Consider the following 13171-nt stretch of genomic DNA (forward strand, 5'->3'; position numbering starts at 1 on the left):
AAGCTGTCTGTTTATTTTCTCACAAGATGGTCTCAATATCACAATGTCACAAAGTCTCCACCTCTAGGGTGGTATAAAAAGAGAGATCATAAAAATGCCCAATGCATCACCACAGCTAAGTTGTTAATCACAAGTAATGCAAATAGTTATCTCTAAATAACTATTTATTAGTTTATAAACAACTATGTAGTATTTAATAATTTATTAATATCTAAATTGCGTAATATAATAAAATAAGACTTCTTAAATAATCATGAACCCAGCATGCATCATGTTAGTCCCTCCATCTGTGGAGACAGTTGGGGTTGCAGCAGACAAAAAACAGAGTTATTGCTTCTTCTCCCCTAGAAGCAGCCTGCACATACATCCAAGGAATATAAGCACAGTTAATAAAACATATGATTTTTTAAGATTCCATAATAGCTGACTAGTCCTGATCAGAACCAAGGAAATAGCATAAACCAGGTTACAAAAATAAGGACCTGAAAGAATACAGCCTCTCCATGACCACATTCAGCACAACGCACTGATTTTGTACGAGGGAGCGTTGGATCTGCAGTTACATCCTCTAAGACTTGTGTGCGCTCACCAACAGAATGTAATATCTTATTTTTGTAGACACAGTTCTTATCAGCTACCTCCTGTCAAGTATTAAGCTTAGCAACGAATTGAAGACTAAAGCCAGAGGGCAGAAGAATATAAAACAAAGTGGCATTGACAAAGTGTTCATAATCAGTAGCAGCATTGTTTGCAACCTTTACAAAAGGTTCGCTTCTAAGAATCACATGATTAAATATAAATACATATATATACTAGACAATAAATGGCAAGGAATTTAGAGTTACAGAAAAAAAGTTATTTAAGAGTTAATATGTATCCACGCTAAACCTAATATTATTCACCAGAGAGAAACGGACTCAAATATAGATCGGTACCTGGTGATCACAATTGCGACATGCATAGAGGAGGATCTTCCGAGGTTTGTCTTCCTTTGGGTACAGAATGTTGTTGCTGCACCAACAGAGTCAGGTGAACACTCATGCTTACAGAAGAAAAACATGAAAGAATTCGAAAAAACTAACCATTCACAGCAAAACTTCATAGTACTCATTTTTGCCTTTGTTCCTGTTCCTGAATCGCTTTTGGTTCGCGGTTCCTGAATCGCTTTTGGTTCGCGGGATCACCAGATCAATGAATTATATTGGTGAAGGGAGAATGGAGCGTACGGGACACTGATAGCATTTATATACTAATACTAATGGTTAGGGAAATAGGGCAATTTATATCCCGGACTAGGGTACAAAGTATTCTGTGGACTCTGGTCCAATATACAGAATTTGACTTTATAAAGTACAGAGTTTATGTTCATAATGCACATAATTATATAGCTGAGAATGCAAACACTTAACATAATACAGATACACATAAACACGATATTACATACATATCATGATTATGCTAATAGTTTCATTTCAAAATGTTAAATTTATGTTAAATTGATATGATTTGGCTAATAAACATTAATGCATAATGGTGAATAACAATATACTCCTCATCACGTGTTAAAACTCCCACGTCTGCAATGTGCCTCTTTCTTGTGAATATAAACACTTGAATCAAACAAGGAAAAATGAGAATATAATGAAAATACACAATATGCTTTGTACACAAATGAAAATGAGTGGTGAGAAGAATTTGTAGTATCAAAGATTGCTAGAAACATGAAGTTTATTTTCTCACAAGATGGTCTCAATGTCACAAAGTCTCCACCTCTAGGGTGGAATACAAAGAGAGTAGATCATAGAAATGCCCAATGCATCACAGCTAATTAAGTTGTTAATCTTTAAATACTCCGTAACTATTTAGTAATAATCTATTAATATCTAAATTGTGTAATATAATAAAATAACACTTCCTAAATATTCATGGCCCCAGCATGTATCATGTTAGTCCCTCCACTTGTGGCCACAGTTGAGGTTGCAGCAGACAAAAAACATAGCCATTCCTTCTCCCCTAGTAGTTGCCTGCGCATACATCCAAAGAATATGAGCACATCATAGTTAATAAAACTAGTAGTGAGTAGATTATTATTATAACAATAGTTTAGTACATAAATAGTAGTTCATCACATCACTGCTTGAAACATACATATGAATGGTATGAGCATTTTTTTTTTCAGTTTATTACATCTAATTGACAAGAGTGACCAAGATATCATCATAAACAAGCAAAACTCACAAAATATAATAGCCCCTTTATACAAAAACATATCTTACTCACAAAAATAGCCCCTACAGGCAGAACAACAATGGAGTGAAAGCCAGGTATGGTAGAATAACTAAGATTAAGATTCCACAATAGCTTACTAGTCCTGATCAGAACCAAGTAAAAGCACATGGCCTGGAGATTTAAACAATTTTGAGCACTCAAATCATAAAACGGGGTTACAAAAATAAGGACCTGGAAGAATACAGCCTCTCCATGACCACATTCAGCACAACGCACAGCTTTTGTACGAGGGAGCGTTGGATCTTCAGTTACATCCTGCAAGACTTGTGTGAGCTCATCAACTGAATGTTCTACTACATTTCTGTAGACATAGTTGTTATCAGCTACCTCCTGTCAAGTATATATTAATCAGGAGTATTACAATGAAACTAGAGTTAAGCAACGTAACGAGCTAGTAAGATCAACACAATATAAATAAGACTAAAGCCATTATATATATACCAGACGAGAAATGGCAAGGAATTTAGAGTTACAGAAAAATGCTATTGAATTGGTGGATAAATGTTCTCTTCAGTCTTTTAAGCTATACCTGGTGATCACAATTGCGACATGCATAGAGGAGGATCTTCCTAGCTTTGTCTTCCTTTGGGTACAGAATGTTGTTGCTGCACCAACAGATCAGAGTCGAGTGAACACTCATGCATGCTTACATAAGAAAAAGATGAAATAATTCAAGAAACTAACCATTCACAGCAAAACTTCACAGTACTCATTTTTGGAAAGTCTTTGTTCCTATTCCTGAATCGCCTTTGGTTCAATTCTTGCTTCGCTGCTAATACGCGGGAGATGAATTATATTGGTGAAGGAATACTGGAACGAGTGGAGTGCGGGACATAATGGCATTTATATATATACTAATGGACAGCCGGCGACAAAATTGATGCAATACAGCCACAACCAACACAATTAAATCCTCAGTCAAACATTCCATAGCCATGCTAAACCACATAGAAAAGGTGTTGCCAACCACATTAGAATTTGGTAGGTTAGACTCATGCCATACTAGTTGGGCAAAATCACACAAAATAAGGGCATGCATAACATTCTCATGAGCAATACCACATTGGGCATGAAGGGCCTACATCTATCCTCTTTATAATCAAATTAGTGGTGGTGGGAGGATAACATAAAATTTAAAATTATATATTACATAAAAAAATTACATTGCATAACATTTAAAAGAAATTGCATAAACCAACAGTTCCGTGTCATTTTAACAAAAAAAACATAAATTTAAAACAATTGAGTTAAACACCCGCATGACACAGGTGTGTTACCACAAGCTAATTTTTCTTTTTTTTTTTAGTAAAAATCTCCACCAAACCGTCAAAAACCTCTACTCAGTTTTTGCTTATATATAGCCGTATGTTTGAATGTCAGGCCTGGTATAAATAGGTATGAGCCTATTTAATTAAATAAGCTTTAAATTTTGCTTAAATCTAGCCTCTTTACTAAACATGCTGAGTCATGTCAAGCCATAGGTCTTAGGAAGGAACTTAGCATATTTTCATTCCTATTTGTGACGCAGCCTAGAGCATTGCAAGTGGTGTCATTTGTGATTGTTATGGTGCTACATAAAAGATGTGTATATATATATATTTCACTTTACATAACAAGAGAAAAAGATCTAAGCAAATGATAATATTTGGAAGAATTTACAGAAATATAGATTCCAAAGCTCTTGTCCAGTGTACTGTTTGTAGCATATTGTTTGTATTTCCATGAAACAAGTAGCTTTTTTACTAAAGTACAAAAGCCCAGTATTGCTTCTTCTTCTTCCCCTGTTTCTTTCACCCTGTTATTATTATTTTTTTTTTCTTTCACTCTGCAGATTTGCTTTTCCTGAAGTTGAAGCCAGACCAGCAACTGGTTAAAAAGCCTCTCCTCCTGCAATTGGTTAAAAAGCCTTTCGTCTTAGCAATGACTTTATATCAGACTGTTTGGTAGAGTTAATATAGAGAATTAAAATATGTATGCTAAATTATGTTGTCATCATTGCGAATTTTCTTGAATTATACATCCTACAAACTTGTAAAAACACCATTGCTGAAACAGAGAGAGAATTCTGTTTTCTGTACAGACTCTTTTTTATTTTTACTTCCCCTAGTTTTTTTTGGGTGACGAATGAAACTAGCCCGCCATTACCCGAGGTTGTGCACCAGGTAAATCCTACCTAAGTTGTTCATGGCTAATAAGCTCAAATCAAGAAAGTCAATGATATGACAAACTTGACTGGATTCCCCTAGTTTTATTTGATTTGGGAAATGGTGAAAGGGATAAAATCTTGTAAGTATGATCAGAATTATTACCTTAAGATAGAGAGAGAGAGAGAGTTTAGTTTTGCAGTACCTTAAAATCTTCATTAATTACAACAGAATCCCATATTAATATTTCAGAATTCAAATGTTGTTGTAAAATTGAAAGAAGCATATGTACCTGTGGGTTGTGTTGGTGCTATTGGTGTTGCTGCTGCTACTTGTGGTGCTGCCATCACTGCTGCCGCTGATATTGCTACTATCACTCTCTCTGGAGCCCCATGATCTCTTCTTCTTCCACCACTCTTTATCCATACTCTTACTAGATTTCTCAGATCCCTCTGCTGGCTTAGGAGAAACCTTAGCCAATGTTTTACTCTTCCCAACACTCCCTGATGATGATGGGTTCTTTTTCTTCTTTGATGATCCTCCCAGTGAGATCGGAAACACCAATTTCAGAAACAGCCCTCTGTTATCCATGCTCCCACTTCTTCCCATCTTCCCTGAACTCTTCTTGCTACTCTCTTGCCTCTTCACTCTCTCTGCAGCCACAACAGCTTGTTGGCTACTACCATAGTCTTTGATCAAGCATTCTTCTTGGGTTTCTACTACTACTCTAGCAGGCTGTTCCACGAGATCTTTTAAAGATAACTCGTAGCAAGACTCGGGCATGTTCTTGACCATCTCCATCAGCTCCCACTGCCCTCTGGCAATGGCCTCAGCTCTGGAACTCGGGGACAGCATCCGGTAATTGGGGTGGCGACTTCCCGGGCTTCCCGGGGGGCTGTTATGCCACAAGGGGGGTGAAGAAACACCAGACTGGTGGTCATCAGGCCTGAATTGGATCCCTCTGTTTGATGGGTTTTTGGCATTGGTGACAAAATTTAGGGGCTCCCAGCCATCAAAGGTGTAATGATCGTCTCTGGTTGTGACAGGATCAAGAATATGGACATGATCATTTGGGGGAGAAAGCATGGTTTTTGGGAAAGATTGGGGAAATGGTTGTGTTGTGTTGGTGTGAGAAGAGGAGGAAGACAAGGTTTGGTGACAGTGTGATTTAGGGGGGTGGGGGTGGTAGGGTCCATGGTCTCTTTCCTTTTAATAACAACAAAGTTTCTTGTTGGTGTGGCTCATCAATTAGAGATTTCAAAAAAGTCAAGGATTTCTAGATGGGTGGGCGCAAGTCCGTTTGGCTCATTTGCCTTCCACATTTCTGCTCCCAGATTCATATTACATTAATCACACGGTTAAACACACACATTTGTTTTATTGGTCAATAAGCCAATAAGTCAATTCTCTTGCGGGGAATTCCGCAATTACTACTAGAAAAAAACTCACAATCACTATTCAGGAGAGACAAATTGTATTAGAAGATAAATTTAAATGATCACAATTTCATCCGATTGAATTTTGAGTACTACTAAGCATAAAGAGTCAATATAATCTCTACCGAGACTCAAATCCACCATCTTCTATATGGAGGTGCAATCGAGTGATCACTAAACCAAAAGGTCTTGATAGTTAAAAACTTAAGACTTTTTTCAATCAAAAAGAAGCGGAAGCCTAGATGCTATCCTTAACTGCCTTTCTCCGTAACTCCACTCTTGATTAGAGAGAATTATAATATTTTATAAAATTTTAAATTTTATTTAAGAAATTATTTTTAAATATAAAAATTATCTTTAAGAATTTCGGCGCATTGATGTAAACACTCGGTGTAATTGACCTTACCTTCTCCCTAATTCATGGTTTTTGTTAGTGTTGGGTGTTATTTTTGGTTTGTGGCCTTAATTTATTGGTCATACATCATACTTGATTACCCAATCAAAATGTATTATTTACGTATTAAATATTCCATTCTTCTTTTTTTTTTTTTTGAAAAAAAAATTCCATTCTTAATTTAGTTGAGAGTGATGGATCCCCCAACTCCACCCCACCTCGTTTAAAAAAATCTATAAAATTGATTATATTGCAACTCTTTTCCTTAGGAAATAATTTCACATGAAAAATTCTATATATGACATATTGACATCTAGCTAAGGTCACTATTATGGTTGGTTTTCTAGAAAAAAAAAATATTTTTCTGGTGTCGTAAGTTGTTATATACAATCCTAGCTTGCATTACCCCCGTCCCTAGAGTCTTGAAAGGTAGTAAATCGCGAGTCGCACAAACAACCTTTCAGTTAGTCATCGTATTACTATGTGCACAAAAAATTCAACCCACACCCTTCTCGAATTTAGAGAGCCCAACTCTTATGACATTTGAAGTGGGGTTCGAACCCCCGCCCGCACGCGAAGCATGCTCAATGCATGATGCGCAATTGTTTGTTTGTTTGTTTATTTGTTTTTTTTTTTCTTTCTTTCTCTCTCCACATATCATTGTTAGCCTAACAAAAATCTCAAAATTGATTTTGAGATTGAGCTTGCTCTAACCTGACACATAGTTGTATTAAAAAAATTTGTTTACAAACTATCCCAAACTGGTGAGTTACTTAAATTTTTTTACTATCTACTAAGTAATAATGAAACATATTCTGACTAATTATGGAAAGAAAACGTGAATCATAATTTTTTTTACTTTATTTTTCTTTCTCCATTAAAATTAAGATGTATAATTTGTAACGATTTCCTATTATTATTATAACATTAGAATAAGTTATGATAATATTAATTAAGTAATTGATATGTGGTGAAACACTAATAACCCAAATAGCTAGACTTCGTTTATGATTAAGAGTCTGATTAAGATTTAGGAGACCTAATTATATACAACAATCGCAATGATGGCTAGTAGTTATATAAGGTCACAATTCCTCTACGTAAGCTGTGCAATAGTCAAGATCACTCAACCTTCATTGATTAAGAGCTGTGGCTGAAGATTAGTACGATCTTTATTATCGCATATTATGTTACCATGTGATATAATTAATCTAACATAATAATAATATTACCTCCGTCCCAAAATGGTTGTCTGGTTCGTTTAACGAGGCTTGACTGAAGTAATTTTTAATCCAATTTTTCATATTATTAAGTTTAGCATTAACATATAAAATTTATATATTTAAAAACTACATTAAAAGTACTATTAAACACAAAAAATTAAATTTAAAAATAATAAAAGAAGGAAGAGTTGGTTTGACTCATGAATAATAAATGAGACAGATAAAATGGGACGGAGTAATAATAATAACTATAATAAAAGTACACTTATCATTTGCATTGTAATGAATATTCCTATCCATGGGTTAAAGAAGATAATTATGATTTTGCATCTTCGAGAGAAAAAGTGAAAATAGTTGAAATATATGGCTTAGCCTTCTTCACAATATTTAATTATTTCTAAACGTGGACCCACCCCAAGCATTCACAATCAATAATGACTTTAATTTGACACCTCCACGGCTCCACGGCTCCACTTTTCACGCCATACAAATATCATTAACGTGTAATCTCATTTTTCATTTTTATTTTTATTTTTATTTTCTGTCTCTTATTTAAACGACGTATTTTGATTAATTCAACAAAATTATATCTTTTCTTTCCCGAGTTTTACTACTTGTACATTCAAATTCTACTCATTCACTTCTATTTAATGATGTGTCAAATAAGAATATGATATTTTCATCATGTGAATCACAAAGTATCTACATCAAGAATTTGTGAGAGAGAAGAAGTTAAAAGTAAGAAATAAGAGTCCATGCAATACTTTTCTTCTTCCCCTCAATTAAAACAGTACATATAATGGAAATTGACAAATTGTACTCTTAATAATAAATTTATTATTTTCGTTCTCAATCATGATTTTTTTTTTAGAATTAAAGTTTTATTTGCCAAGTAGTTTGTAGCTTTTAAATAATACCTTTGTGACTTTCTTAAATGAGAGGTCACATGTTCGAACCTTAGTATAGACATTGACTTTTTTGTGTTTCAATAGGTTGAGAAAATATGTATGGATAGATACTACATTGTAACAGAGTCAGAGTCAATAGTGCTAAAAAAGTCTTATCTAATCACATAAAAGGACTAAATCGCTTTAGACGATGAACTTGACGGAAAAAATGTTAGCAAGAATTCTTATTTGGGCATCCTTTCGATACAAAGTGCTACCTTTTAACCCATAATTTGGTGTGCTCGACTATGACTAGGCAAATTGAACAATATTCCAATTGACTATTGGTATAATAAATTCAAAGATCATTTTTGTTTTAAATCTAAAAATATTGCTTTCACAACATATATATCAATACGTCTGTCAAAATTTTAACTTTCTAGACTACCAAAATAAAATAGGGTATTAGTTAACTACCATGCACAACATATCCATGCAATGATGTAATTATATAGACACTGGAAAACAAAAAGAAAAAAAAAAAAAAAAACAAAACAAACAAATCATGTTTAGTAATCATCTATTTAAATATGCTATATAAATGGTCGTCCTTAATTATTTTTCAGTGTTAGGTCATAAAATCAAATTTATGATATTTAAATTTTAACTTAAAGTCATCAGCTAGTAACATTTAACTATAATAACACTAGTTTTGAACATCATTATATATTCATTATTTATACGATTGTATTTAAATATATGGTATATATATTCAAAGGAGATGCACGTGTGTTGATAGGTGAGATTTGCTGAGATTTATTCCTTACTTTAATTTGCTCGCACGCATATCTGATCTCTAATATACATATATGTCAAATGGTAGGACTTTAGTTTAAGGAGGAATATTAATAATTATTGGGGCGACTTGATTCATGAATGATGCTAGTGGTTGGACCAGAAAATACAGCTTTTGATCTATATACATATATAGACCGACGAAATTTTATTTCTAGATCGGCCTAAAGTTTGATGACAAATTAATTACGTGATGATATATTAATTTTTTATTTTAATATTTTCATTTTTATTTTTGTAATTAAATTACCTATAACTTGCCAATGATCTTGTGGTCATGTGATATGTAGTGACACTCTTCATGAGATCGAGCCTCAGTGAACAGATACACAACGTAATAAAGTCGGTAATCCTCAATGTAAAAAATGTTATAGAGATTGGCAGTATTCGTTTGGTAAGCGAGGGGTCATTGTATGATCTAAGACAAGGGACACCCATGGTCACCCCTCATTTTATTTGAGTTAAGGGGTGGCTACTTGACACCCCCCACCCACCCACCTCATCATTTGCTGAGAGTGGTAGTTTTCATTCATTTTTTTTTTAATAAATAAAGAAATTTTCACTAATGTATTTTAAAATTTTGTCTAGTCACCGTGGTTGTTAAATACTCACTACATTATTGAATTAATATCACATGTGAAAGCTAGTCTAATATGCGTTAAATCAATAGTAACTTATTGAATATAAATAAAAATAAGACTCAATTATACTTTTTTACTCATTTAAGGGATCTCAATAAAGTTGTGTAATTACGAGTTCAATTACACAGTTTAGGCCATATTTGGTAACATAGTTAGCTTATCAACCAATTTTAACATAGGCTATGTTTGACAAACGTAGCTGAAACGGTAGCTGAAAGCTGAAAAGCTATAAGCTCGAAGCTGAAATCTGAAGAGCTGTTAAGCTAGTTGTTATGCTTAAAAGTGTTTGGTAAAATTAGTTTTTTGATAAGTTGATAAATGTAAAAAGACTAAAAAGGACATCTTCATAAAAGTTAAAATAGTTTTAAATTTAAATAGGTTTGTTTACATATTAAAATATAAAATAATGAAATCAATATAATTTCATAAAATATAAAATAAGAACATATATTTGAAAATATATATAGTAAAACAAGATGTTTATAATTCATAAAATTAGTTCATACAAAAATTATTGTTCAAACACAAATATCAAATTAAAATTACAACGAAACATATTGAAGAAAAAATGCCAAAAGAGTTTTAATTGGGAGTAATACATGATGTCATTTATATAACATAATAAGGATAAAGATGGAAAAAAGTTAAGAAGCTACTAGCTTATTTTTGAAAAGCTACCTGAAGTAGCGTTTCAAAATAAGCTATTATTTTAAGCTACTAGCTTATTTTGAGAACATTACCAAACAAAGCTTATAGCTTATTAGTAGCTTAAAATAAGCTATAAGCTCTGCCAAACACAGCCATATTTGACAACTATTAGCTATTTGACTTGGTTAAACATTCAATATAAGTGTATGGTTAATTAGTTTTCTGTAAAATCTTATTGCTCCAAAATGTTAAAATTAAAAAAAAACGTCTTAAAATACCTTTTTTAAAAAAAACTTTTTGAAAAAGTCATTTTGCATGTAATCAATTATCAACTAATTTACCGAACATCTTTCTACAATCAAGTAATACTATCAATTAATCAAACTCATTAACCCAATCAGTAACAAGTATTTAATTTATTTAGGACTTATTTGACTGGCAACAAAAAAAAGGACTTCTTTGACTCTTTTTTTTTTTTTCAAATTTAATTATTTAAATACAGATCGAAATATATATTCAATTATACAAACTGTCGGCACAAGTTATCAAAGAGGCGCAGATACATTTTTTTTTTTTTTTGAAGGCAGGCGCAGATACATTATTGTTTCAATTCATCACAATAAAACTTTGTCAGTGTATTATTATTTATTTTCAAATTCACTTTTTCTACTCACACTTTCCCCTTTTTCAGTGTTTGCTTTTTCTCTTCTTTTTGTGTTTGTTTATTGATTGGCATCGTTGCTTCTTAATTTTATCATTCTGCAATCAACTTTAGGTTTACCTGTTTAATTATTTAACCTTTATTATAGGGAATCCTTTCCTTTGCTACATCATTCTCTATAATCATGTGATGGGACAGTGGACTTGGCCGGACTAACTTAAGTGGATAGATATATAATAGCAGACTATTAAGATGCATTAGCTTAATCACAATGTACTCTACCTCGAGTAAATATCAAATATCTTGGATCAACTTATAAATCACACTTATAAGTGTTATAACTCAAATAACAACCTTAACCTAATTTTAAAAACCTAACTTAACAATTATTATATAATGAATAATGTTGTTATAAGAATGTTAAGGAATTTGTTACTAACAATTGTAGGTCTTGAGGGTGATTGAATTTTTTTGTGAGCAAGTCTAATTGAGCTAGTGGAGGGGATGTGCACTAATAATCCAATGCATGTATTTTAAAAGCAGAATTTGATAAATAATATAAAATAAAAAAGGCCACATGAATCTTCCTCTACTACACAACTCTTCACACTCTTATGGCATATTGTAATAGTCAAAATCTTTTGGAATTGTATATAATCATTATGTTTGTTGATTTTGGCTCAAGATATCAATGAAGAAACAATGATATTAATTTTAAAATAAAGCACAAAACGTGAACTCTAATAATTATAATTTGAAACAGATTTTCAATGAGTCGTAATTATTATTTGAGGTTGTGCACGAAATAAACTCTACTTTTGTGTAATAGTTGGTAAATCACACAAAATAAGTAAACCACACAAGGTAGACATATATACTTGAGAATTGAGATATTCTATTCGATTATGTTCTTGTAGTATGATATGTTACAGTGAGTTTAATTTATTCATCACTGTCCATATATGTTTGTTGTTACTAACCCAAAAATCATTTAATTAATACTCTGTAGTTTATCACTAACCCGGAGAGTCATTAATATTTATCATTTACATTCTAACTTATTTGGATGTGCTAATGACATTTGAACACTCAATTTTTTTTTCCTATTAAATAATTCGGAGTATAAAGGTTGCTTTCTGCGACGACACTAATTCGGTTGGAGCATTATTTTGGATTCCTTTGAATTCATCCCATATCCTCATCATTGTCACGTATATGGTTTTATATATATATATATATATATATATATATATATATAATTGTGATGGTTTAAACAACCCATCCAAACCCAACACAAATGGATGAAATAATGGATAGTGCGTATATATATAAAGAAAAGAAAGCATAACGGGTAAGACTTAAAATAATTAGACAACAAGATGTTGGATATATAGTAATATTCATTTATTCTCACATGCATTGTGTTATTTTCTACATCATCAAATTACAAATTAGTACAAAGCAAATAATATTGTAACGTGAAATAATCTACTAGACACTATAAAGAACGAAAAAGAATGACATGTTAAGTAGCTATTTTGTAATACAAATGTATGTGGAGTCCAATATAGCAAGAATGACATTTCCCCCCACCAACACTTTCAACAAAATTTTTAAGTGCTCTCTCGTTGTTCTAGCTAATTCACTGAGAATAATATAGCTTGAGTACTCAATTATATTACTCATATCTATAGTCTTGTGACCTTCCGTTTGGAATATAATAGTAACGTAACAGTGGTGCCATCAAACAACAAGGTAGCGAATTGATTGAAAGAAAAGTGTTTATTACACATAACTTATATTTTTCTGCCTTCTTTCTTTCGTTGGTACTATTTTTCTAAAAATTTCGAATCTCATATTATTTATATTTATATATAAATTTAATTCATCAACTTATTCATCCTACCCACACCTCAAAACACCCCTTTATCTTTACATTCTCTCCCATTAATCAATCTTACGCATCACCCCACTAAACTTGATCATCCTAGCT

At 32.5% G+C, this 13171-nt stretch overlaps 2 protein-coding genes across 2 annotated transcripts; both read right to left on the reverse strand.

Annotated features, from left to right (window-relative positions):
* Positions 1-218: 218 nt before the first annotated feature.
* LOC116012785 lies at positions 219-3264 on the reverse strand. The gene is made up of 7 exons (XM_031252446.1): positions 2974-3264; positions 2819-2894; positions 2281-2619; positions 1083-1156; positions 936-1011; positions 483-641; positions 219-355 (listed from the first exon to the last, which is right to left on the reverse strand). Exons 1-7 carry the CDS (start codon positions 3000-3002, stop codon positions 275-277), a joined length of 834 nt encoding a protein of 277 aa, XP_031108306.1. The 5' UTR covers positions 3003-3264; the 3' UTR covers positions 219-274.
* A 593-nt stretch (positions 3265-3857) lies between these two features.
* Positions 3858-5599, reverse strand: LOC116015184. Its single transcript, XM_031255212.1, has 2 exons — positions 4726-5599; positions 3858-4176 (listed from the first exon to the last, which is right to left on the reverse strand). The coding sequence occupies exons 1-2, from the start codon at positions 5517-5519 to the stop codon at positions 4110-4112; spliced, it is 861 nt and encodes a 286-aa protein (XP_031111072.1). The 5' UTR covers positions 5520-5599; the 3' UTR covers positions 3858-4109.
* Between the last annotated feature and the right edge of the window lie 7572 nt (positions 5600-13171).

This window comes from Ipomoea triloba, chromosome 1 (assembly GCF_003576645.1).
Source record: "Ipomoea triloba cultivar NCNSP0323 chromosome 1, ASM357664v1".
In the NCBI taxonomy this organism is placed as follows: Eukaryota; Viridiplantae; Streptophyta; class Magnoliopsida; order Solanales; family Convolvulaceae; genus Ipomoea; species Ipomoea triloba.

Bases quoted from the DNA above. Each gene is read 5' to 3' on its own strand.
- LOC116012785 (XM_031252446.1), bottom strand. From the start codon at position 3,002: ATGAGTACTGTGAAGTTTTGCTGTGAATG. The intron at 2,895-2,973 runs GTTAGTTTCTTG...CTGTTGGTGCAG, and splicing joins GTGAAGTTTTGCTGTGAATG to CAACAACATTCTGTACCCAA. The intron at 1,157-2,280 runs GTGAGTAAGATA...AAAGCGATTCAG, and splicing joins TGCCTGTAGGGGCTATTTTT to GAACCGCGAACCAAAAGCGA.
- LOC116015184 (XM_031255212.1), bottom strand. From the start codon at position 5,519: ATGCTTTCTCCCCCAAATGATCATGTCCATATTCTTGATCCTGTCACA. The intron at 4,177-4,725 runs GTACATATGCTT...AACCAATTGCAG, and splicing joins AGCACCAACACAACCCACAG to GAGGAGAGGCTTTTTAACCA.